Source organism: Penicillium verhagenii, assembly GCF_028828195.1.
Source record: "Penicillium verhagenii strain IBT 33310 chromosome Unknown utg000007l_segment0_segment0, whole genome shotgun sequence".
NCBI lineage: Eukaryota > Fungi > Ascomycota > Eurotiomycetes > Eurotiales > Aspergillaceae > Penicillium > Penicillium verhagenii.
Window position 1 is genome coordinate 310,031 of NW_026643171.1, and position 25,235 is coordinate 335,265.

The 25,235-nt window shown below is 46.7% G+C and overlaps 10 protein-coding genes across 10 annotated transcripts; 7 read left to right on the top strand and 3 right to left on the bottom strand.

Annotated features, from left to right (window-relative positions):
• Nucleotides 1–1,720: 1,720 nt before the first annotated feature.
• N7466_006806 (uncharacterized protein) lies at nt 1,721–2,095 on the top strand (the record flags this gene model as incomplete). The annotated part of the gene is made up of 1 exon (XM_057166195.1): nt 1,721–2,095. The coding sequence occupies one exon, from the start codon at nt 1,721–1,723 to the stop codon at nt 2,093–2,095; it is 375 nt and encodes a 124-aa protein (XP_057019236.1).
• A 748-nt stretch (nt 2,096–2,843) lies between these two features.
• N7466_006807 (uncharacterized protein) lies at nt 2,844–4,998 on the top strand (the record flags this gene model as incomplete). Its single annotated transcript, XM_057166196.1, has 5 exons — nt 2,844–3,163; nt 3,277–4,300; nt 4,363–4,445; nt 4,505–4,583; nt 4,639–4,998. 5 exons carry the CDS (start codon nt 2,844–2,846, stop codon nt 4,996–4,998), a joined length of 1,866 nt encoding a protein of 621 aa, XP_057019237.1.
• Nucleotides 4,999–5,495: 497 nt separating this feature from the next.
• N7466_006808 (alpha/beta hydrolase) lies at nt 5,496–6,482 on the top strand (the record flags this gene model as incomplete). The annotated part of the gene is made up of 1 exon (XM_057166197.1): nt 5,496–6,482. The coding sequence occupies one exon, from the start codon at nt 5,496–5,498 to the stop codon at nt 6,480–6,482; it is 987 nt and encodes a 328-aa protein (XP_057019238.1).
• Nucleotides 6,483–7,283: 801 nt separating this feature from the next.
• On the bottom strand, nt 7,284–11,370 carry N7466_006809 (uncharacterized protein; the record flags this gene model as incomplete). Its single annotated transcript, XM_057166198.1, has 2 exons — nt 7,284–8,524; nt 8,592–11,370. The coding sequence occupies 2 exons, from the start codon at nt 11,368–11,370 to the stop codon at nt 7,284–7,286; spliced, it is 4,020 nt and encodes a 1,339-aa protein (XP_057019239.1).
• Nucleotides 11,371–13,881: 2,511 nt separating this feature from the next.
• Nucleotides 13,882–14,997, top strand: N7466_006810 (uncharacterized protein; the record flags this gene model as incomplete). Its single annotated transcript, XM_057166199.1, has 4 exons — nt 13,882–14,027; nt 14,084–14,362; nt 14,421–14,934; nt 14,977–14,997. The coding sequence occupies 4 exons, from the start codon at nt 13,882–13,884 to the stop codon at nt 14,995–14,997; spliced, it is 960 nt and encodes a 319-aa protein (XP_057019240.1).
• A 734-nt stretch (nt 14,998–15,731) lies between these two features.
• Nucleotides 15,732–16,253, top strand: N7466_006811 (uncharacterized protein; the record flags this gene model as incomplete). Its single annotated transcript, XM_057166200.1, has 1 exon — nt 15,732–16,253. One exon carries the CDS (start codon nt 15,732–15,734, stop codon nt 16,251–16,253), a length of 522 nt encoding a protein of 173 aa, XP_057019241.1.
• A 1,388-nt stretch (nt 16,254–17,641) lies between these two features.
• On the top strand, nt 17,642–17,875 carry N7466_006812 (uncharacterized protein; the record flags this gene model as incomplete). The annotated part of the gene is made up of 1 exon (XM_057166201.1): nt 17,642–17,875. The coding sequence occupies one exon, from the start codon at nt 17,642–17,644 to the stop codon at nt 17,873–17,875; it is 234 nt and encodes a 77-aa protein (XP_057019242.1).
• A 484-nt stretch (nt 17,876–18,359) lies between these two features.
• Nucleotides 18,360–19,417, bottom strand: N7466_006813 (uncharacterized protein; the record flags this gene model as incomplete). The annotated part of the gene is made up of 2 exons (XM_057166202.1): nt 18,360–18,951; nt 19,005–19,417. The coding sequence occupies 2 exons, from the start codon at nt 19,415–19,417 to the stop codon at nt 18,360–18,362; spliced, it is 1,005 nt and encodes a 334-aa protein (XP_057019243.1).
• An 809-nt stretch (nt 19,418–20,226) lies between these two features.
• On the bottom strand, nt 20,227–20,930 carry N7466_006814 (pyridoxal phosphate-dependent aminotransferase; the record flags this gene model as incomplete). Its single annotated transcript, XM_057166203.1, has 3 exons — nt 20,227–20,406; nt 20,466–20,817; nt 20,875–20,930. The coding sequence occupies 3 exons, from the start codon at nt 20,928–20,930 to the stop codon at nt 20,227–20,229; spliced, it is 588 nt and encodes a 195-aa protein (XP_057019244.1).
• A 2,711-nt stretch (nt 20,931–23,641) lies between these two features.
• Nucleotides 23,642–25,192, top strand: N7466_006815 (uncharacterized protein; the record flags this gene model as incomplete). Its single annotated transcript, XM_057166204.1, has 5 exons — nt 23,642–23,860; nt 23,920–23,934; nt 23,990–24,391; nt 24,439–24,798; nt 24,848–25,192. The coding sequence occupies 5 exons, from the start codon at nt 23,642–23,644 to the stop codon at nt 25,190–25,192; spliced, it is 1,341 nt and encodes a 446-aa protein (XP_057019245.1).
• Between the last annotated feature and the right edge of the window lie 43 nt (nt 25,193–25,235).

The window sequence follows — 25,235 nt, forward strand, 5'->3', positions numbered from 1 at the left end:
CTTTGTCGATTTGAAGACTGGCAGGAAGAGTATCTTAGAAGATTGTATTGGTGGAGAAGGCTTGAAGGGCGGCTTCTTGTTTTTTTTCTTTCTTTCTTTTTGATTGTTGTTGCGATTCTTGATTTGTTTTTCTTCGACAGGTGCAGCTGTTGCCGAGGAGATGTGTGCAAGGATCTGTGGAGTAAGCCATGTAAGTCGGAGGCGAAGAAAGAACTGCAAGGTCCACATACTTTCCAACCTTGTGATGCCGAATTGATCAGAATGAACTGTGGACCATGAATGTCCCGAGAGATAGTGGAGGCGAGCAAATCATGCTGTGATGGAACATTTAGAAGCCAGAAAATGTATCAACAGGGACAGAAGGACAGACAGGCATTAAGGCATTCAGAAGAACGCAGCCATGTTGAGGAATATGTCGAGAGACCTGAAGTGAGAACAGGTAGACATGATGTATGTCAAGGGAAATGTTGGACAGAGTGATCATAAGTGCAATGATGGAAATTCAAAGGTCTATCAGAAAGTCAGCTGGAATAAGGGAATGGAAAAAAAGGATATAAAAAAAGACAGCAAGTACTTGATGAATGACATGTTGGAGGATTGAAGTGAAGAAGAGATAAGAGAAGAAGAGGAAAGATGAAAGTTTGATGAAAGTATAGAGAAAAGACTTGAAGAAGATGAGAGATGTGATGAAGGGGGAGAAAGAAAAGACGGAGAGGAGGGGGGAAAACCGGGGTATAAATACCTCCGAGTCGCTTTCCCCCTCCCGAACCTTCTTTCTTTCTTTTTTCCCCAGGTCTCCACTTTCTTACCTTACTTCCAAACTCTGATCTGCAGACTCCACATTCCTTTACCAACTTTATTATGACATCCACTCTTCAACATGTTTCATGTTTCATCCTCCATCACTTGACCAATGTGTTATGACATCTTCTTTGTTTGTGTTTGAGGTTTCATCTATTGACAACATGATCTTTCACTTACCCTTAATAGGTCCATCCATCTGCATATTGTCTATCTTCGATGACTTTATGTATGCAGCCACACATGCATACCTGGTTGTTCCACTCAACCTCAACACCTTGATTCCTCGGTGACACCTTGTTTCAGCAATACAACAACACCTTGCTGTCTGATTCGAGATTCATGAGTTCATTCAACGAAAAAGTCTTTCGCCACTCACTCAACATGTGGTCACAACCTTCTTCATCTTACTCATCCTTGATGACATTCGTCACCAACACAACATGCCCATGTTGTTCGTCTTATCCTGCGGTTTAGTCCAAGTCTCCTTTGAACAGGCGTCACTCAGCTGGGATCTCCAGTTTGGGTGTCAGGACAAATTCAGTTGAGACGCGGATCATGATAACCAAGGACCAATTCAAAAGTTTGAAAACCTCGTCCACATCGCAATCTTCCTCCGTCTTCGCCTCCGTCTTCGTCCCACTCCCAAAAAACAACTCTTCGGTTTAGTCTAAGTCTTCTCTGAACAGGCATCACTCAACTGGAATCACCAGTTCTGTGTCAGGACAAATTCAGTTAAGACGCGGATCATGATAACCAAGAACCAACAAATTGAAATCGTTCATCCACATCGCTACATTGCCCTCCGTCTTCACCCCGCTGCCGACAAAACAATTCTTTGGTTTAGTCGAAGTCTTCTCTGAACAGGCGTCACTGGACTGGAATCATCAGTTTGTGTGTCAGGACAAATTCAGTTAAGATGCAGATCATGATAACCAAGAAGATTCAACACTTCAACGACCTCATCGAAATCGATCTCACTCTCCTCGGTTCAATTCCCGACAAAAGATTCTTCAGTTTAGTTCAAGTCTTTTCTGAACAGGCGTCATTCAGCTGGGAGCTCCAGTCTGGGTGTCAGGACAAATTTAGTGAAGATGAGGATCATGATAACCAAGAATCAATCACTGCAATCCGCATTGCCCCAACAGGGATCTCTGGCAACACAGTACAGCTACAAGAAACATCTCCTCACCACAGCCGTCGACTCCTTGGAACTTGCATGATGAATCAATGCCACGCCTCCGTGTCTCCGTGCCTCCGTGCCTTCACGCTTCCATGCTTCCACGATACATAACGCGACTGTATTGTCGCCTCGACTCTATCATTGCTGGTGGATCGGCTTACAACATGCCTCTCAAAAAAGGCCCCGCAGCTATATACCTCTACGCCAGGACAAACAAACAATTAACTGGACAATGGAATTTCGAAAAAACAAAACAAAAGAACAACAAACAAAAAAAGTCTTCATGGTCATCTTGAAATGGCCTTTCAATTCATGTCTTGTCCTTGGTCAGCATTCTTTGCGGTCTCATGTTTCTGATGTGTTTGGCATGGATTTTCTGTATTAGTTGTGTGTTGCCAGATGTTTCATACGTTTAAGCATGGTAATAATACTACTGTTGAACGTTCAACTCCACTTTTTCACTTTCCATCGTACTAGTTTGTCTTGCCATCACTTAGAGATCTTTGTCAGTATTAAATATATGCACTGTCCACTACACTAACCGATCCAGGACTAGCGCCGGCTGGGAAATGCGGGGTCATCCGATCCCCGCTTTTCATTGCTCCGAGTCTGGTCAGTGCATTCAAATGTTGGTCATTCTCTCGAGAGTCGGGGATTGCTTTAAACTTAACTCTCCAGTCCACACGGTTCCTGAATCCTAGTCAATCCATTTATCTTGTCCAAACTCAAAATTGTTCTGGTTGCACAACTTCCATGGTGTGTGCACCTTCAAGAGAATCAATAACCCACGCGTAAATAATATATCTTCTAGTTGTACATCTACCTCAAGTTGAAATACCCCACTTTCGGTCCGCTACACATGTGCATCTTCCCAACACTGGAACACAAAATTGAATTACTGAAAAACATGGCTACTACTATCCAATATTCTGTCCAAGAAGAATCACTCAAACTACTCGAAAATGGAATTCTCAAAAACCCTCTGATCAAGGGTCTCCCTGCCGAGATTCATAGTTTCAAGGACCTTGTTTCTTTCGAGGGCAAGCAAACACCAAGCATCCCTGTTGTGTGGAGATTTGCTGAAAGCATCTCCTCCTTGAAAGCATTTGAAGCATTGATGTTGAATGTGTTGCTGGTGAGGAAATACAAGATTCCGCCTCCTCAGATCAAGATCAATACGTACGATTCCTTCCTTTGCACAGCAAAAAACCCAGACTCTCCATAAAGATATCCGAACGCGAACCTACTGTGCCGGAATTTGACTCAAAAGCTAACAAATATCTTGAATATAGAGACCATGCTAGCTTGTTCGTCATGTCCCCCTTGAATGCTAGTCTGGTGGAGGAAGACGGCACAAGAATCGGTGGCCCTGAAGCCGTGGTGAAACTGTTCCCTAACACTGACCACCATCGATCGCAATTCTCCTTACATCGCCAGCTGGTCACGAATATCTACAAGACAAAAGATGATCGCTACTACCACACCCACGGTTCGTGCTACCAGTTGACTGCGAGCAGAGGAGACGCAGAGCAAGAGGGTGACAGCAAAATACGATCTGATGTTGTGTTTCATGACCCTTTACTAATGGTGACTGTACTCACAGGCAGCTTGAACCCCGAGCCCACAATGACTGCCCTGGGTATCCAGCCCGAAGGAGTCGATGGCGAAACATATGACGATATCGTGAGTCGGTACCAGGCCGCAGTGGAAAGGTTCACAGCCACAGAGCTCGATACTCTGATGAACGACCAATACCGCAAAGCAGGCACAGTGGCCTGGACCCCCGAAGAATATTTTGCCAGCGAGCATGGAAAGGCAAACGCCCACATCGATCTTTACACAATTGATAAGGAGGAAACCCAGAATCAAGGCCCTTCCTGGTGGCCAGAAGTCCCTGAGACATCCACCCAACGACCTTTGGCCGGCCTTAAAGTCATTGATCTGACAAGAATCATCGCCGGTCCTTGTATAACCCGCAGCTTGGCTGAAATGGGCGCCCGTGTGATGCGTGTGACCGCAGAACACATCGATGATATGTCAGCTCTGCACCATGACTTGAACTGGGGGAAATGGAATTGTTACCTTGATCTTCGTTCCGCTGGTGACAGGGAGAAGCTGAGGAAATTGATATCCGAGGCTGATGTCGTGGTTGATGGGTACCGACCTGGCGTCATGGGCAAATGGGGTTTCGGCCGGGAAGATATCTATGCATTGTGCAAGGATCGTGAAAGAGGTGTTATTCACGTTAGAGAAAACTGCTATGGCTGGAATGGCCCCTGGCAAGGCCGAAGTGGCTGGCAGCAAATCAGCGATGCTGTACGTTCTTCACTCTTTTTGTTGGGTTAATTATTGACATTTGATGCTAATCATTTGGCCAGTGCTGCGGTGTCTCTTATGAATATGGAAAGGCGATGGGTGTTGCCGGAGCTGTGACGCCAGTTTTCCCCAATTCCGACTACTGGTAAATTTGAACTCTTTAATGTTCTACTTCACGGGGAAAAAATACTAAGAAGTCTCCAGTTGCGGCGTTTCTGGCAGTGCTGCAGTTCTTCAAGCATTATGCAAACGGGGCGAGAAAGGAGGCTCTTACGGAATTGATGTGAGCCTTAGACGCCATGAACTCAATGATTTGTCTTACTCTAATTGCTGCGCAGGTCTCTCTCAACTACTACTCACAGTGGCTTGTCAGGTCATGTGGCAAATACCCTGCCGAAGTCTGGTCTGAGCTCTGGAAATCCACTGGCTCCTTGACCTTCCAACATTATCACGTCATGATAAATATGATCCGCCAGGTAGGCAAGGCAATGTACGAGTACAACGCTGCGACACTTCTTCAGCCTTCGTTCTTCGAGATTAGAAAATCTGGAGCTCTGGGGCAATTTATTCGCACAATCAAACCGGTTGCGCAATTTCCCAATGGCGAGGTCACATTAGGCTTTGGGATCGGTACGCGGGGAAATGGAGTCGACGAGGCTGTTTGGCCTGAGGATATGAATGTTGAGATCGTTGTATAATTCAATGTTACGGATCTACTAACATTTGAGGGAGTGAGAATGAGTATATTGACTTCCATAATCTAGTCTTTCATGAAGCGTGACATACAATTGAAAATCCAAAATCCAAAATAGACCTCATAGATGGTATTGGTTGTAGCGAGGAGAATCGGATGTCAATGGCACAAGAGAAATGATATACCAAACAGCCAATTAATTTCGGGATGTGGGCAGTGGACTGTGGAAACCAGAAGTGTGCGGGGCAACCCCGGTCCCCGGGCAAGTAATGCCCGACAGTTGATGGCATAATGAAGGATAAAACCCATACAAAGCTGCAACAGGGAATAAAAGCCTTTGCATATCCACAGATAACATATGATATTACAGATTACAGATTAACGAGTAGCGAAACAGAATATCGCGGTACCTTGCATTTGTCAACGCTGATCTTGTCAACACCCACCGAACCACACAACACGCAAACTATAGCACAACCAGATACTCACAAGAAAACAGAAATGGCACCCCACAGCTCGAAACCTCCTTTTGACCCCGCGCTTGAGGCTTTCATGGCGCAACTTTCCATTGCCAAGGAGATAAACCTGGAAATCATCCCCATGATAAGGACAACATTATGGCAGGCTCACACAGCGGAGATCGTAATCTCTGGCAAGGCGATAAAGCATAAAGAGATTCAGATCCCAGTACCAGGAGGCGAAATCACACTATCCATCTTTGAACCAGCAAACCGCCCAGACAACCAAGAGCCGGGTCCAGGCATCTACTACGTCCACGGTGGCGGTTTTCTCGTCGGCAATCGCTTCATGGGAATGTCCGTTGTCACCGAATGGGTAGAAAAACTAAACGCGACATGCATCTCCGTGGAGTACCGACTCGCGCCAGAACACCCCTACCCGATTCCGCTGAACGATTGCTACGCAGGGCTGAAATGGGTCAGCAGTCATCTTTCCGAGCTAGGCATTGACGAGTCTCGACTCATGCTCGCCGGACAGTCAGCCGGCGGAGGCCTTGCAGCGGCACTGGCCCTTCGCGCGCGTGACGAAGGAGGACCCCGACTCTGTGCGCAGCTGCTCATGTGCCCGATGCTCGATCATCGGAATGATTCGGTCTCCTGTCGGCAGTTTGAAACTGAAGGAACATGGTCTCGTCAGAAAAACAAGGTGGCCTGGTCTTGCTATTTGGGGGATCATGGAAAGGGAGAAGGAGAAGCAGTCGATATCTTGGCTTCGCCGGGTCTTGCTATTGCGGATGACCTCTCGGGTCTGCCTACTACTTTTATCGATGTTGGTTCGGCGGAAGCGTTCCGGGATGAAAATATTGCATACTCCAGTCGTCTTTTCGAAGCGGGTGTGCAGGTGGAACTGCATGTTTGGCCGGGTGGGGTCCATGGGTTTGATCTGTTGATGCCGACTGCTGAGATATCTCAAAGGGCCATTCGCACTAGAACGGCGTGGGTTGCGAATATTCTGTCTTCTCCAGAGTAGGCTCTGACTGCAAGACAAATAAATTCGTGCTCGCATTTTCCAAATTCACATTTGCGTACTAAGCATTACCTTCAAATGTCATTGATTGAGCTGGTTCCATTTTATGGTCCCATGAAGCTTTTGGTACGCATAGTTTTTTTTTTTTTTTCGAAAAGCAAGCCCATTGGCGCGGTCGCGTAACATTAGGTGGGACGTGGTATATTCAAGATCAATGTTCTATATACGCGCAGCGGCTATAAATGACCAGATATATTTATTTTGAAAGGCTTCAATTGCACATGAAGCAGATTTCTACCCTCTGGATGAGTAGAACCCTGCTTAATTGATGTCTACTGCAAAATGCGGGCATAGTGCGTGGTAAAAGACAACATTTGAAGAGCTGGAGTTGGAAGCGTGAGTTTAATTTACAGGCGATTCAGAAATATACTGAGCAGAAACATTTCTCACTCTGCTTTATTTTTCGAATTGTGATATTGTGTACTTTTCAGATGCTACAGATTGCATACCACTTCATGCAAACAAAAGCACCCTCTTTCAACTAACGAGTTGAAAAATGTTATCGATACAAGAGGAACAGTCTGAAAAAGAAAGATACCAGTACAAATTTTTAGCTTGGCGGACATATAGAAGAGGGCTTTAGCACTTTGGCTCATAGCTGGGCTCAAAGAACATATGACTAGCCGGCGCCAATTGACGTCGAATATATCATCTAGGTCAACATTGAAGTGCTGACAGAGCAACGGCAGTCGCATCGGAAGGTAATGTCGATCACTTGAACGACGCATGTACCCTGAGCTTCGACTAACAGTAAAGTCTTTTCTCTAGCGCTGTCAGATCACTGCGCGCGCAAAGACTCGTTTCATGACATTCGCAATCATCCTCGAAGATGGAATACAAGTTATCGGGCAGATACGTCTCTCCAGTAATATTGGTAGTTGCGCTTTGCTCAAGAACTAGCCAGCAGGGGCTGTTTGTATCGGGAGCTTTACCATCAACAACCAGGAGATCCAGGACAGGCAGATTGTAGAAGCAAGTCGGGAGACTGCCCCCATCAGTCAAACTCGAAATATCAGCATCCACAGTACCGAAGTACTCCCCGGTTGCATTCTGACAGTCGTATGAAATCGTGATCAAGTTTTCCACATCGATTCCGTAGCTGATGATGCTGGCGATTGTATCTGCTTCAGCGTGGGTTGAGAGACCGTTTCCAACTGTGCAGGTTGAAAGACCAGGGTAGGCTAACGTGTAGCAGCTCCCATCAATGTAGTATTTGGCAGTTCCAGTGCAATCATCCTCGGAGGTAGATGCATCTCTCAAGATGTAATAGTCGCCGGCACCGAGAGCCGTCCCAACCATAGCCTTTTTCATGGTGACATTGAAAGTATCCACCAAGCTCAGCCAAGAATCAGCGTCTATCTCGAACAGGGGCTTCGTATTGTAGATATAGTTGGCCACATCATGGGTGAAAGGACCAGTGATCAAGTCACTCGGCAAGTTGCTGGCACGATTTGGGTATTCGAAAATATCGGTGCTGAGATCGGCGAGGGCTGTGAGAGTAGCATTGATAACCGTCTCCATCATAGACTCCAGAGCAGTCGCAAGGTCCGAACTAGTGGGAAGACTGAAATCACTTGCGCTTGGCAGAAGACTAACAAAACTCGAAACCGTACTGACAGCTGTGTTGACCCCATCAACTTCAGGGACCACCGTAGCGGCAATGCCGAGTGAACTGGAAAAGGTACTCAGGAGACTGGCAAAGCTCGAAGTGTCACCGTCTGTTGTGGGTGCAAAGGTATCAGCGATGGTTGCTATGTCCATCCCGCTTATGAAGCTGGCCTCGTTAAAAGCAGAGTACCACTGCAGCAAAATTTGGTAGAGTTGCTGTGCAATGTACGAAGCCCAAAACAGAGCATCTGAGATGTCACCGTCGGCGCAGTATTGTTCAGACAGAGCAGTGCATCCTGCCGCAGGGAAATCGACGCACGAGTCACCGCCGTTGGAATGACCACTCGTCATTTCGGCAAACCAATCTTTGGGATCACCTGTGATGGAAATATGTTAGATATCAGATCACCAGACGGTCACTGATTTTGAAAATCCTCAACTTACCGCTATACTCAGTAAGCACTGCATCGATCTCAGTCGCTGCCAGGACAATGTATTTCTCAAGCTCAGCAGTGGTGTTAACACCTGAAACCAGATTGATGCACGCTAGATCGTAGTCCACCGTAACATCCAGGCTCAAACTATCCCCATACGCTTCTAGCTCAACAAGATCATCTCCTGAGGCGTCGAAATAAAGCTCATACTCCTCCAAGTCAATGGCCCACTCGCTAGTTCCCGCGAAATTGAAAGTCTCATAGTAGGCAGTGCGAGTGCTCTTTGTCGTGTTGGTCATATATGCCACCCATTGTGTGTCATTGTAAACCACGATGTCAGAGTCATCACCGCTGCTAAAGAGCTGCTCTGAATTGGAATTTTCCGCGAGAATTTGGTTGATTTCTGCATTTGAGATATACCCAGCGGTGTCAGTACAAGGTCCAGCAGCTCCAGCCGCATCCCAGGTACAATCTGAGGTGTAGCAACCAGCTGTAGTCATCTCAAATGAGCGGCCATAGCTAGTAACACCTACCATGATAGAGCTGGTAGCTACAGGGGCTTTGGTGATCATAGATAATGCCCACAACGTCTCAGTCAAGTTCACATGACTGAATAAACAATCACCTGCGGTACAACCGTCTTGAGCCCACTCATCCCCAAGGTCCCAGGTGCCGTGAAGATCGTATGTCATGTAGATGATATAATCCACAACATCTGCAATCTCTGCAATAGGAAAGGCTTTCAAATACCAGTAAGAGGCGGGAGCTGAGATAGAGATAGACTTATCTGGCATAGCAGTGCGAAGAGCTTCGAGGAAGGCTAAGTAGTTTGAGCCATCTTCGTCACTACCGGCAGGAATTCCAGCAATATCAGGTTCACCTGGATACTCCCAGTCGAAGTCCACTCCATCGAGAGCATAGGTTGTAACAAAGTCCACAATATTGCTGACCAAAGTATCACGGTTATCTGCAGCAACACCTTCGCGGAAGATCATGTAAGTGTCAATGTTTGTGGAGAAATCCCAACCACCGAAACTCATGATTTGCTTGACACCAGCCAGCTCCCGAAAGTATTCAAATTGTTGCTCTTGGCCTGCAATGCTAATTGAAAAGTTTGAAGTGATATTTCCAAAAGCAAAGTGAACGTGGGTGTACTTTTCGACATCAATGCTAATAGCATTCATATTCAGACAAGAACGTTCAACGTTATAAGCTTCGAAGTACCCAACAGCAGAATAAGAAGCAGGCGCTGTAGCGGTATTGACAATCGTTGTTCCGCAATTAAAGATACAACCGTTAGAGCCAGCCGGGGCTGTTCCAGGTGCACCACTAGCCGCTAGTGTATCGTTGCAGTAATCAGGAGTAGCTCCGCACTCGCCCCAGATATCGCAGCAGGCGTTAAGAGGGCAAGGATTCAAGGCAGCCCAGTCCGCAGCACCATCGGTTCCGGTGAAATTGGTTCCTGGAACCTGGGGACCGCAAACAGCGCTGGAGATAGATTCTGGGTAAGGAGCAGTACCATTGGAAAGGCAAATGGCTTGGCCGGCCTGCAAATCATCACAGCCATACCAGCCCCAAGTGTCATCATTGAAGCTATCGATGTCATCAACAGTCAAGCTGTAAGTAGCAGCAATTGCCGAGCAAGTGTCGCCCGAGGCCACGTTATATGTGTAACAGGTTCCGTTTGAAGAAACAGTTGGTGCGAAGTCTGGAAGACTACCTGATGAGCAACAGATATATTGTCCAACAGCAAGGGTAGAACATAGGTCTGAAGCTGTGTTGTACTCGTAGAGCTCAGCATCTGTGATATCACACTCTGTGACTAAGGAGGGACAAGAATCTCCAGAAATGACCTGTACGTAGGAGCAGGTTGAGCGGCGATGTAGGTCTTGAGAATGGGTGTGTGTAATGGTATGACCGTGAGGACCGTGGGATCTGATCGATAAGGTGCTATTGCTCTGAGAGGAGGAATTTGAGGTGCTGACACGCGAGTTGAAGTTGGTAGAATACAGAGTAGTGGCCACAGTTTCACTCTTGGTGAAACCAGAGACACACCCACCGTCGCTCCAAGTTTTGACATACTGCTGGACAGCCGCGATATTGCCAGTCAAATCAACCGCAATACCTAGGGTATAGTTTGAGTTGGTGCCACAGTACTGCAAGATCATGCTTGAGCTAGAGTCTCCAGCCTCAAGAATTTTGGTCATTTCTTCGACGGCAAAATCAACGTTAAGGGTATGTTGAACACTACCCCCAACATAAATACCCACAGCCATGTTTTCAGATTCAGAGAAAGAAAATATCGTCGACTTTTGACAATTGCCAGTCATGTATGAGTTGACAGCTTGCAACGGAGTCAAGTCCAAATCGGAGGCATCCGAATCTGCGGCACCCCAAAAGCCAACTTGGTAGGTAGCATCAGACTGCGTAGATATATCGAGGCAGGATGTACCAGAGCTAGCATCCGAAAAGGTGGTTGTCGAATTCGCAACCGTACTATATATTGTGTGTCGGCTGTCACTGTTGTTCAACGGATTGTATAGCATGAAATCCAAAAGCATTGTCTGGTTGCATCGGGTAACCCTTGAAGTGCTGGGATAAACGGTCCACTGCATGGAATCATAGCTGGCGAGTTCTTTGGGGCATCGAGTAGGCTTCTGCACTCTGGCACGAGCAGAGATGTTGGCAGGGGAGTTGAACTCGGATTGAAGTTGAGAAAGGCTCGTGGCACAAACTTGACAGATGAATAACAAGAACAGAACCCCAAGTGTAGGGCCTTGAGACCACATTGTGGGCAAGGTTCCAGGTTTGTAAAAGCAGATGGAGAATGCTCTGACCCTGGGAGAAGAAGATTGTATGTTCAAAGAGTGTTTGAGATACCTCTAAGTCATAGAGGCGGTAAAATATAGAGAATAAAGGAATGTAGTTTGGTCAAAAGAATGAAGTTGTTGGTCGATATCAATTTCGTGGTCTCTAGGACATCTTTTTATACCATCTCCGGGGGGTGCGGGCAAATTCCCTGTTGACTTCGAAGGCCTTGACAGAGAAATGAAGTCGCTCCTAGATTGGTTTACTAGCATCTAGGGCGCCACACAATGCCGCTATGCAGATGGACGCGCCTCTTGCCAAGACTATCAATGCTTAGCTGAGGGCCCGGTTCATCTTCAGACAGTAAATCATGCGAAGAATGACAATTTCGGGTAGTATATTATACGCTAGTAGGAGCCTTCGGCTAGGCGTGTTGTATGGCTTTCTCTCTTCAATACGCTAATATTTACAGTCAAGATACTAGCGCGTATTTCATGCAGGATTAACTATAAGCTCTGTTTTAGATACGGCTACTGGTTAGCATGGTGATGCAGGTCCATTCTCGTCCAGAGCGTGGCGGTGTTCCAATAAGTTGAAATATGGGCCAAAATTTGTTGCTGCGGTTGCTTCGAATGTTTGCATGAAATTATAACAGCCAAAAACTCGGACTGTCTAAAAACATTGATAATCATCTAATCGGCAAACTAAGTAGGTTATGATTGATGGCACCAGATTTTCTCGGTATCAGCTTGGATGCAGGTACAAATATGCGCGATTTAGTTCAAAGGCTTAGTCGCTGTATCTGCACGGAGTATTATTATCGCAAAGGCTAATGGGTTGTACTAGTAAAGCGAAATTCAGTAGCGATTCGAAAAATACCAGATTGTATACAAGTGCCATAGGTGAGGCCTCGGGCGCCCCATGAATTAGCACGGACTTGCGTTTTCAAGAGAGGCGATCGGTACCGTGCCTCGGTCGCCAAAGGGCCTTTTTTTGATCCTGGAATTGAGCACTCAGTAGGACTGGAGGTAATCTGCGAAGGACAGTTGAGAATCCTCCAATTGAATCAAGTGGTACATCTTCTGTCATCTCCGACCTCGGGGCTAGGACTTGCGATGTTGTCTCATCTTGGAGAAGCCATACTTGCTACGGACTAGGCCCACGAATTAGACCCAAAGAATGGAGTCACTTATTATAACGTATGGATGGGGAGGAGCACGTGTGTGGCAGAATTTTACGTGACTTAGAAGTTCGTAGAAAAATCTCGGCTCAGAAAGAGAAATTAGCGCCGTTCCATCCGGACTCCGGAGGGTTTCAGGGTTTCAGGGTTTCGAGGTTCCAGCGGGATTCGTATTTCGTATATAATACGAGTGGATATCGGAGTGGAACTCCCGGGCCGTAGTGGGGAGGCCTACGTACGCAAATCCCGCGAGCACTTGAGTACACTGCATGGGCAGGGGATCTCCGATCCTCCCGAGAAATTTATCGGAAACTCCAGATCATCGATCTGTAGAGTAGGCCTGGACGATGTACTCTGTATGCTAATATCCTGTACCCGCACAAACACAAAACTTCAAATGCGACCGGGGAGTCAGTGTCCGCCTACCACATGTACTGCATAAGATTCACGAATCAGGGCAGGGACTCGGCAATTCCCTTAGCACATATCTTTAGTAGCTTAATTTTGTGTCCACTAAACGATCTTTGATGAAAATCGCTCCCATCAACCACCCATATATTGCGGATACCTGTACTAGTTCAATGTTACTGTGACACTGAGGTACTGATCCGGGCTTGAGGGCTAAGGCAGAGTGGTCCCGTTTCGCACGCTGTGCTTGGTTGATCTTCTCTATTTTTGCATTTGCGCTTTCTTTCTCTTCCTCTCCAGTCTGCCATCCGTTAGTGAATTGGCTTTTTTTTTTTTTTTTTTTTTCTTAGGTCTAGCTTGTCTAGACTCTAGAGTTGAAGAATTCTCACTAGTGGAGGCATACAGGGGATTTCAAAATTCAATTTTAGGGGGTTCAAGTTTTATCCGAACTTCTATACATAATATTCGCTGATGCAAACAGTTGATTGGCTCGCAGGAAACTCCAATCTCCAATCTCCTTTCGACATACAAAAAAGGACTTGGCAATCAACTAGTAGCTTCGGAAAGCCGACCTCATTACAGCTTAGTTGATTCCGAATAGTCGGGGCTAAGGGTAAAAAGGGGCCACGGGAACCCCGAAAAAATCGCCCCGCGAGCGCAACCGAGCCTCTCGCCAGGTCTCCGACTGAGGATTGGTGGATTAGCAGCCAAGAACCCCGCAAAGCCAAGTTCAATTAAGGAAAGGGACCGCTGGTTTTGTAGCGCCACTAAAATACCCGAGCCTGGGCAATGAAGCATTTCCCCTGCATTTCCCCTGCTCGGGTTAACCAAACACTGCCATTCTTTACAAAAGCAAGTCCCTCATTCCGTGTTGACGTTCAGATCTGTCTCTCCCCGAAGCAGAATGCGTGCTTTTCAAAAGGTGCCAGCCGTGCTTTTCAGTACGGCCTTCGCTGTAGTTCTCGCTACAGCGGATACGAGCAGTTCCGCTGAACTCAACTTTCGGCCTGACAATGTGACTTTGAGCGACCTTTACCGTTGGGTTGGATCGTAAGTTGATTTCCCGACCGTAAAAGCGAAAATATTTTCTCATCAATCACCTTTAGGTACTACAATGGAACCACATATCTTGATTTCTCTGCTTATGCTGGACTGGCAGCTTCCGAAACGGAATATTGTCCTGTTCTTCGCAATCAAACGATCACGACAAATTACACGTCGTTGCTAGCTCTCACAGAGCCAGCCTCATACAACGACCTCGAGAATGACCCAGTGAATGCCTTTTTGACTCTCTGGCCCCCTGGGTTCAACTTCAGTTCGATTGCTTCCTGGGAATCGATTCAAGAGATGGTACCCTCCCTGAAATACGCCCTATTTTCGTCCAAGTGAGTGTCTTTGCCAAAAATTGAGAAAAGGATTGAATATTTGACTAAGAATACCTAGCCCTGTCTATGACAACTCCTCCTTCTCAGACGGTGACAATAATTTCATCTGGTCCCTTGAGAAAGCCAAGGCCCCGCCTTATAATCTCTCAAGTACGTTAGATGACTATAATGGTTTCAATTACTGGGAGGTCAACAGCACAACAGACTGCGGTGATACCAAAGTTCTCAGCTGGTCATTCGCTCCAATTTCGTTCAATACAACTTTCAACGGGACCGAGTTCACAAACCCAGTTGTGAATCTTCAGTTTGATAACACAACTGCAAACTTTTCCATGCAGGGTTACTTTGCGGCGGACGCTATCTCGAAAACAGGGCCGGATTTTCCGCTTGATGCAGAGGCCGTATATACCTTTGTGGGTAAATTCGCTATGAGCTTTTCAGGCGTCATCGATAGCTATCATTCTGATGTTTTGCGGAATGATACCGACACTCCCACCTGGCTCCCTACTGTTGGCTATCAGAATAACTCGTTGAATGTCGGATATACAACTTCGTCAGGGGGTAATCAACTGGTAGGATCTTGTTCATTGGCTGCAATCTTGCTGCTTTTGCAGGTGCTTGTCTGTTCATTTTAATCAATACACGTGAGGCCCGGATCTTCAAACATCCGAAGCATCAACTATTGTACATAGATCAATGTTAGTATGTTCGAAATGTTGGATAGTTGCAGTGGGCTTTATGTGGCTAAGTCAACGATAAACCTTCATATGTTTGGTATATGTAGTATTCTTGGGCTTCTTGGCCATCGCATAAACACTATCCAAATCTAGGTAGCGCTTTTTTTGGGCATGTATCGGGTTCATTCTCGCAATGCAAGCAAAGGTTGAAGATGGTGGCGTCTCATCGTTGGACCAAGACAGTGTGGAAGAAATAAAATTTCTAACGACCTGGAATTCTTCCACGAAGAGTCTGATCGACAGTGCGCCCCAGCAAGGTTAGCGTCATTCCCTACCCTTTCGGGCTTAGTGAGTGATTTTCGAGGCGGGGAGATGAGCATGCTGCATGACTCAGCATGAGCTACTCGTTTTCAGTCATAATATTTCCGAATCGAGTATCACTTGGAGATAGTTTTACTGAATAATTTTGCGCTCCAAAGTTCGTTTTTTTGCCTAGTTTGATATTTTATTGTTGACAGTTGTTGCCATGGGAGTCACATGATACCCTTGCAAATCGGTCAGATCAGGGGCAGGTCCCGTTCTGCTCTGCTTACTTTACCCCTCTCAGTGCTCACCCTCACCTACCACTGTTCAGACCCCTTCCACCCCCAGCTGCATATTACTTAGCCAGCTTCTCTTCTTCGCCGATTACCATGCGAAGTGTATTCACCATAGTCACACCACTTCCCGCGTGTATCACCCCGGAGACAGTGCTTAAGTTGCTACATTCTCATGCGGACATGATCAAATTGAATCCATTGGTCTGCAATTTCCAGCGATGCGACCCTCCCGAGGATACCCCGGCGGATGAGCAGGAGTTCATTTGGTACGAGATCACGGACAAGGTTGCATACCTGCCATGGAATCTGCTTTCCGGGGAAGTGACGTTCAAAGCATGCTTTTTTGACCTCCGAACGGGCCTGCAGACCCATGTTTACGCCCCCATGGGCTTGGACATGAAGGAGACTTGGAGCGTTGAGAGCAATGTGAGCGAGGACCCTACAGAAGCGATCGCTTCTGGGCTAGCGGGTGAGCCGAGTCGGGGGTGGTGTTTGAGAGAAGATATTGATATGCAATGCAACATGTTGATGACCGGATTTGTGAAGAAGACTTTGAAGACAGCACATGCCTCACTTATAGACCAGTTGATTCTGAGACTTAATCAAGGGAATTAGCCAGAACCTTTAGATCATGCACCCTCTCAATACCAAGTTCTTTCGAGCCTGTCTTTTTTGTTTTGGAAAGAATCGAGATAGGCTGCCGAGAGAGATGTCTTTTCATGACCTGGATATAGACCAGTAAAGATAAAAGACACACCCGGATCATACAAGGGACATTGTTATCATGTACTGAAACGACTGTCCCTATCTTACTGCGGTAAAGATCACCAGGGCAAACCTCGAAGACACACGAGGTAGGGCTGCGATATTGTGAGGAAGCCTCGAGAAGACCTGGCATCTATCGATGCTGAGTGGGGCCCACATCCTCACAATCCTTCGCTTTGAAATCTGCACCGTCTTTTTGATAACGCCGCATTAAAAGCAGTTGCACGACAATATTTTATTTTCCTTGTCCACTTAGCACTTGAGCGGATTGCATGCATCCCGCTGCTTGCACGTGCGAGAGGGATCCTCTTCGATCCGTATATCATTCGCTAGTACTAGACCACTGGTTGACTCGATCACCATCGCCCCCTCTCTACGAGTGATTTTTAGCATGCATATTGCAGAGTATTCTGACGGAGACGATATCAAGCGGTTCATGGCATGAATTGAGCAAGATTTAGTAGGGACGTGAATATTTGCGAATGTTTGGAGCTCCCGTTGGGTTCTGCATGGCTAGTAGGAATTGGTATGTTGTTTATATTCTCAAGTTGCTCTGGTTAGATATCAAAAGTGTGACAACATCCAGAACCTTGGAATAAACATTTTGAAATCCAGCAACGTGCATCCGCAATGTTCATGATGTGCCAAAGGTCTGCGCTTGAGATGTATGTAGAAACAGTGGATGGTTCTCAGTTCACCGTGCTGTATTCAAAAGCATAACAGCTACCTGAGCTAATATTTGATAACCTTACGTCCGCCGCATTAACGTGTTTTGATTACTGCTCTTATTTACAACCTATCACCCTCGCCGTTCTTTTACTTCCTCATTCCAACCTTGGAACAACAGCTCACGTCCCCCCCCCCCTCTCCCTTCCCTCCCTTTACCAAAATCTACCATCTTTGCCATCGCAGATATCAAATTCTTCAACACCATCGCGCTCGTCACTTCTTCACATCAAATCTGCAGCTCTGGTGAAGTTGTTTGTGTTCAAGTCAAGGTCACCGCTCAAACCTTGAAATCAAGACGCTGATCTCACATCGAGGTGGATCCTCCTCGCTTTTCCCTCTTCGTACCTCTCTCCCAGCGAAAGGAAACGACTTTCCAACCGTGCAAAGAAGAATTCTCGGCTAAGCACCGGTCGAAATCACACATCCCTGCAAGTAATACATCTCTCTACAAAGACACAAAGCTCATCACATACATTTATTAGGTACCAAACGCACACGAGGCTACCAACATGTCCGCAGCACCCGAGGAAGCGAAAGATGCGAATTTCGACCTGTGGCATGAAGAGTATCAGAAGGCTTGCGTCAGGGCAGATGCTAGCTCTGAGAGGGTGAGAAAGCTGGCTGAGGCCATTACGACTATCGGTGATGGGCCTACTCTTGCACGGATACATGCTGAGGCAGTTCAGCAACATAAGGCCTTGGAGGAAAAGGTGGCAGAGTTGCTAAGTCATCTACCGAATTAATGACTGAGCTCATCAGCATGAGTTTCCTTCAATATCCTGTGCCTCGAATCTTTCATCCGCAGTCCTGCCGAGTGAAAATGAATCCTTTTCACTGATTGTCTCCGACGCCAGCTTTATTACTGCCTATTACATTATACTCACGCTTCTTCCTTTTCGACTATTCGGTATCTTCCCAGCCTCGTCAGCAGCTCCAGCGTCGCCTGCAGAGGTGGATATGATGACATGGTGGATTTTTACAATTGAAAGACTTTTATAAACTATGGATTCCACTTCCCGTCAGTGATATTTTTTCTAAACCTCTGATATCTTTCGATTAGCTTTTCTCTTCCCGTTCAGGAAAATCTTCATCCGCCAATTGATGTAAGGACGCCGATGTTGGTGCTAATTGCCCCGAGTTGCGGCTATCTTTATGCCTGAGGCTCGCGAGTTAACCGAAGATTACATCTCCTCATAACAGTTGCCTTGCCACACGTCAAAAGCCGTCTTACTCAAAAGGACTCCACTCATCAGCAGTACAGAAAGCATCAAGATATGCAAGGGAGCCATCCGACTCCTCTACTCGAACCCGCCGAACTACACCCTTAATGTCAAAATGAAATCCATACTGGTAGAAGAGTCCAGCCATTCTCGCAGCGCGGATCAAAGACAAATCAGCATCAGAGAAATTCCTAGCCTCCTCCCGAAATCTTTGCCAGAAGAGTCTCTCCATTTCGTGGTAGCGATCGTAGTAGTGCCACCCTTCTGAATCCATCTGGCCAAAAACATTCTCAAGTCCGTATAAAGCAAAGCCGAACGGTAGAATTCTGGATTCGGCCCAGTCGACAATGCCTGTGATATTTCCAGTTTCGGTATTGGTGAGGATATTCATGGTATTAAGGTCCCGGTGACTGAGGACAAAAGGCAGGGCTTTGGAGAAGAGCGACGGGAGAACCAGGCGAACCCTTTCTAGGTTTGGTGCAAAGCGAGAGGGCAGGTCTCGAGCAAGTAGACCAAAATTTGTTTCAAACTCTGCGAGCAAGACAGCGGTTTCATCTGAGCTTGGCCGTTGGTCGTTGTTCCATGACTGTGCAAAGAATCTGCTCTGAAAGATTAGCTGTTGCAAATAAAGCAAAGGATTTGCTAGATGCACCTTGCAAGATCTCTGATAGCGTTACTATTCTGAGACATGTCGTCTGGTGAGATATGCGCCATAATATGAGGAGTCCCAGGGAGTTTGTCCATCTCGTATATATGGAGCGGCTGTGAATTGCCAATGATTCCGAGATATTCGCAACTAGCTACGAACTCGGAATGGATTGCTTTAGCGAGGCCGATGTTCCTCATATCAATGGTAGAGTTCTCATCGCGAAACTGGAAGAGCTTAGACGCGTTGGGCCCCGCTGTCACGGTATAGCTACACACTCCTTGCATCTGTAAAGCAGTGGACACGCCACCAGCATGAGAAATGGCGAACTCATCGCATTGCTGTCTTGTGACAGCAGGGTTGGAGTTGAAGAAATCCTCAATTGCGCCGTCGGTGGTGTAAAGGTTATGAGTCGTCATTGTGGTGAAGCCTGGAAGGGGGGAGCATGAAACAAAGATCGCGTGAGTGGACTGATACAGACAGCCTTGTATCACTCACCGCCATTTGATATTGACAGCTATCTGTTGCTGTGCCGAAGCACCTATGTCCAAAAGCAAAATAAATGATGGTGCGATGAGAAAGATGCTCTTCCCTAACCAAGACTAAATATAGGAAGCCTAACGGTCAAATCTAGAAAATGCTGCCCGTTTCCAATGTCGCGCTTTGCCGAAGAACCCTGAAAAACACGCGCTATTATCTAGCGTATATTTCTATTCTCTTAACAAGGCCGATATTCTATGCAATGATTATTAGCACGTAAAGAGCTGTTTGGGAGGCAGAAGAACGCCAAAAAATGTCACCAACCTTCGAATACCTTCTCAAAGGGTTTTCTCATCCACAGTGAATATAATTCGAAACATCCCGGGCTTCGGTGCGTGATACTGCTCAGCGGTGGACATAATGATACCTGCTGTCTCCAGGCGGCGGGAAAGAAGTCTCTCGGCTACCCATCCATCATCTTCTTCGGGATCTTCATTCGGGAGGTGTGCGCTCAAATCAATCCATAAGAACAGCCCAGCATTCCTGTTGGGTTCGAGATATCAGATAATTTATCACAATATACACCGTGCACAACTGGGAGTCTTCTCAAACCCCTCGTCATAAAATTTGATATTTGACTGTTTCAGAAGCTCTTCTGCTAATAAGCGATGCCGCAATAAGAGAGTATGAGATTTACTCAATAGCTCAGTAACAAACTTCTGATCCTCAAGCAATGTCGCTGCCAGGCTCATCGATAATTGAGAAGGAGAATTAAAGCGGCTGAAGAATGATATTCAGTTAGCTTGTCCCAATTGTTTAGTTGATCTTGTCCAAATATTGAGTCTGACCAAATAGCTCGGGCCGCTTTGTTGAACTCGTCATTCTGCGATATCACACAGCCCAATCGCATGCCAGCTGCGCCAAAGTCCTAGTTGTGATTGTCAGTTTGCTTTTCTTTTCTCTATATTTGAAACGATCTAGACATACCTTTGACATTCCATAAAGAACATGAACCAGATTTGGGCTGATAAGACCGGCAAAATCAATGGAGCGGACAGAGGTGAAGGTTTCCGATGGCCTATCATGACGTTTGTAAATAGATAAGCCGTATATCTCATCGCTGACAAGATGAAAATTCTTCGATGCACATAGACGAAGGATCCTGACCAACGTGTCTAGAGGGTAGCAACGTCCAAGTGGATTGTGCGGATTGCATATCATTAATGCTTTAATGTTTCTTCCTCGTGCTTTCGCAGCTTCAAATCCAGCCTGAATGGCATAGGCGCCGCCGGGTGAGAATTGATCCTCGTCTTGAACGTAAACGTACTCCAGATGTACGCTTGATGTCATATTAATCAGGTTGACAATTATCAGTGACAGCCGGGATCCTGCTCACCTAGTCGTGGTGGTAAGATCTCGATAGAATGCCCCATACACTGGACCAACCAGCATGATGGAATCTTCTGGATTGCATAAAAGGAGGGCACATATCTGATTCAAGCTGGTCACTCCCGCAGCAAAGCTCACTTCTTCGGGATCAATTGGTGCGAAGGGGCTGAAATGAGTATTTAGATGCTTTGCCGTGGCTGATCGTAGTCTGAGACTTCCCGTATAGCCTTCACCATATGCACAACATTGTCTGTCAAAGCTCTTTTCAACGTCAGTTCCAGATATCCAATATTCCTGCATGGTTCTCTCTTGGATGTAATTGTACCTGTTTGTTGAAATAATTGGCCAGGTCGTCATGAAGCAGCCACTATTATTTGTCAGCAGTCTAAGTTCTTTCTTTTTTGTCTTGGAGAAAGAGGGTAGAATTTGGTGACAGATTACATTTTCTGCATTTGCAAAGCTCACAACTCCATTGGGGTTGGTGGCAGGGTGGTAAGTCTCCTGTGGACCATGGGAAAAGTCCATCTTCCCCCAAGTCGAACCCCTTGTGGACAACATTTTCCGATCCTTTCTCTGGAATGTTGAGTGCAAAGATCTCAAGTGCCAAAAACTTAGTAAATTATTCTTCTGGTCAAGATCACCATCAAGTGGGGTTGGAAGCGGGGTTGGAGCCTGGGTAGTGGAGCCTGATAAAGGCACCGATCGGCGATGACGCGCACGGTCACATTACATCCTGCAGGCCTTTTCAACCTTGCGTTCATCTATAATATATTTGCCTCTTTCAAAGAAGAAACCTCATGGAGCAATTGCTAAAACGAATCTGAGCAAGTGATATTGGAGAGTGCTGTGTGGGTTGGTCTCCAGCATCTAGGATCTTGAAGTCTGGGAAGCAAAATCGTTTATTTATTAATCTGTAGCCTTTCGGGTTGGGCGGCGAGCCACTCCAACAAACAGTGCCTGTTTACATTCGGACTGCCCTCTCACTTCCAGCGGTGGTGGCGGGTCCTGGACCTGACCAGTCATTGGCTTGGTTCCTTTCTTAAACGCGAGCCATAACTTCTCTGGGTGAAATACTGGGTCCATGTTGAACACCTTAGGTGAATCCAGTTTAAAGATCACCCGATCTGGTCTATAATTATAAAGGGCCCAGTGGCTTGATCGCCCAGTGTTATTGTCCTTTGGTCTGTGCTGAGGTGCCTTGTCGTTAAGAATACCTCATTGCCAACTCCAGAGTCCGGTTCCCTTCGTCGTTTGTCAGCCTGTGTTCGCATTCGCTCTTACAGGGCGCTCATGGTGTGCGCTGCCTCTGTCTAGGTTTCTTGAATTTCTGCAGTCAACTGTCTGGCCGCCTCTGTGTTGTGGTTCGGGATGCTAAGACATCTCTGTCTCCTCATCAGAAAATTGGTCCTTGCTAGCTTTGAGTTTCTGAGATATGGCGAGTACCCAATTTTCATAGGTGGGATCCTTCCCATGTGAAAAGACTGGCTGGTCAACCGGTTTTGGAGAGCGCTGGGTGCTGTGGGCTGTCATCGTATTGGCCACATCAATCGTGGAGTTCTGGGGGACAGAAGTGGAGTTAGGACTCTCGTTGTGTCCCGACCGCTGAGCTGCGTCCTCGAGTTGTTAAAGTCGTTCGCGAGCCTAGTGCTTGCAGTTCACTAGGCCGCTAGTGAACTGAGATCCCTAGTAAGTGGCCCCATTCCACTTCGAAGAGAGACTTTCCTATAGGATCTTGTACTATGATCGCCCGGGCAAAGTTGATCAACAGGAACTTTCAATTTTTCACACCAGTCATTCTGATGGAAGTCGATCTGCGTTCTAAGCTTCTGCTTGACATATTGCACTTGGATCTCTGACTGTCCGTCTATTTCGGGATGATACGCAGTGAATACATTCTGCTGAATCTTCAAGGTGATACAGAGGGAGTGCTTGAAAAAGAAATTCGCGATAAACTGCATTCCTTGGTCTGAGCACTTGAGGTGATGGAATCTGCACGTGTGAGAACCTGTAGTCATTGTCGATGAATAATCGAGCGGTGAAATATGGTAATATATAGATCCTTGTCGGCTACATATCTTGCCGCTGCTCGAGAGAAAATGGAGAGAGAAGTCTGTGTAATGACTATCAACTCTTTTTGGGGGTAGAGAGAAGAGGAAGAAGGGAAAGGGGAGGAAGCAAGCACCGGATATCTAAAGGGGGGTCACCTGACCCATCTATGACCATCTTGGACTTTACCACTGGAACAGGCTACTACTACTTGGTATATTCTAAGACAGGTCAGAGTTTTTTTAGTCATCATAAACTTTTAGTTAACTATACCCTGAAACATTATTCAAGTGTTCATCGAGGCTCTACACTTTAGTCCACGGTGAATACGGCCTATGAGAATTTGAACAGTCAAACTAGTGATCTATAATGGCAATACAACGCTCTGAAAGTCATGTGTAACACCTTTTTAGACAATCCTGTCATTAAAGAAATTTCATTAGCCTCAATTGATACGAGGATTTAATCTTCAAACCTTGAATTGGTTCCGAAGTTTTACCGGACCCCGTACGTTCTTCTGCAAGCGGGAAACCCCTCCGATGCCAAGCACCTCCGCACTAGACTGCAAGTGACGGCATGACCTCGTGTTGACTTTGAGTCAGCTTTGGCCTCTTAGCGAAGTTGCATTTTCCATATAAATCGATTTTCTTTCCAGAGATTCAAACATCCTACAACATTCCAAGGTTGTGCAGCTCACATTGAAGACCAGGTGAAATTCCATACCCACTATGACCACCTGCATAGTGCAGGAACAGACACGCGAGGCAGACCACATAACCCTCGAGGCCCTGCCACCAAGCGAGCAGCGTAATACAGATTCTTCGAGTGATCCGCCGGGCGGTTTTCCAGTGTTGGAGAAATGGAACTCTCCACGCATTAATATTTATAGATCATTTTCGACATTTTGGACTTTTTTGGTGATGGGAGCTAATGATGCTGCATACGGTGTGAGTCTCTCTCAGTTTAAGATAAATCAAAATTTGGGCGACAAATCTGACCGCAACAGGCCTTGATTCCTTATGTAAGATCGCTCGCATCACATTTGTAATATGCTGGGCCCTTCTGATCTTTCGCAGCTCGAGTCATATTACAATCTTAGCTACACAGTTGTGTCGCTGGTTTTCCTGTCACCTTTGGTCGGGTATACTCTGGCCGCGTTTCTGAATCAGCGCATACATACCACCTTTGGCCGTCGTGGCCCGGCATTAATTGGGCCAGGATGCCACCTTCTCGCCTATATCATCAATTGCCTCCATCCACCATACCCTGTCCTAGTAATCTCATTTGTATTTGCCGGGTTTGGAAACGGCGTTCAAGATGCGGCATGGAACGCATGGATCGGAAATATGGCCAATGCGAATGAACTTCTCGGGATTCTCCACGGTCTTTATGGAGCTGGTGCCGTGCTTAGTCCGCTAGCAGCAACCTCGATGATTACCGAGGCCCATTTGTCCTGGCATTACTTTTACTATATCATGGTAAGTTCATCTTCACTAATGATGAACCATGTGTTGATATCCGCTAGGTTGCTTGTGCAGTCATCGAGGTAGTGGCATGCGGCATATGCTTCTGGAACTCCACCGGGGCGGAATTTCGCGCTTCCAATGAACATACACTTGGAGACAGCAACAGGGATGGACTAAGGAGTGCACTTTTCCGCAAGCCATCTGCAAGAGTCACTTGGCTTTGTTCATTGTTCTTGCTGGGCTATGTGGGCTTGGAAGTTGCACTGGGCGGCTGGATTGTCACTTTCATGATCCGGGTTCGACATGGCAGTGCTTTCGCCAGTGGTATGACTGCAACGGGATTTTGGCTGGGAATCACCGTCGGTCGGCTTACCTTAGGATTCGTGACTCCAAGGCTGGGCGAGAAGCTGGCTATTGCGGTAAGGTCGATCTTCCCTATTAACTGACATACATCTGACACCGAAACAGGGCTATATTCTGTGTTCGATCGCATTTGGTCTGGTTCTGTGGCTCGTGCCTCAGTTCTATGCATCGGCAGTGGCGGTTTCACTGCAGGGCTTCTTTCTCGGTCCACTGTTCCCAGGTGCAATTATCATGATGACCAAGCTTCTTCCTCAACACTTGCATGTCAGTTCGATCGGATTTGCGGCAGCTTTCGGAGGATCGGGGGCTGCCGTTCTCCCCTTTGCGGTTGGAGCATTGGCGCAAGCCAAGGGCGTCAGTGTCCTCCAGCCTTTCATTATCGCTCTGTCAGGGGCAATTTTTGTGGCCTGGCTCGGACTACCACGGGTCTCCAAGCAAAGCATGCAATGAATCACGAGATCCAGGCAGCGACAAGCTCGTGTCATTTCACAAG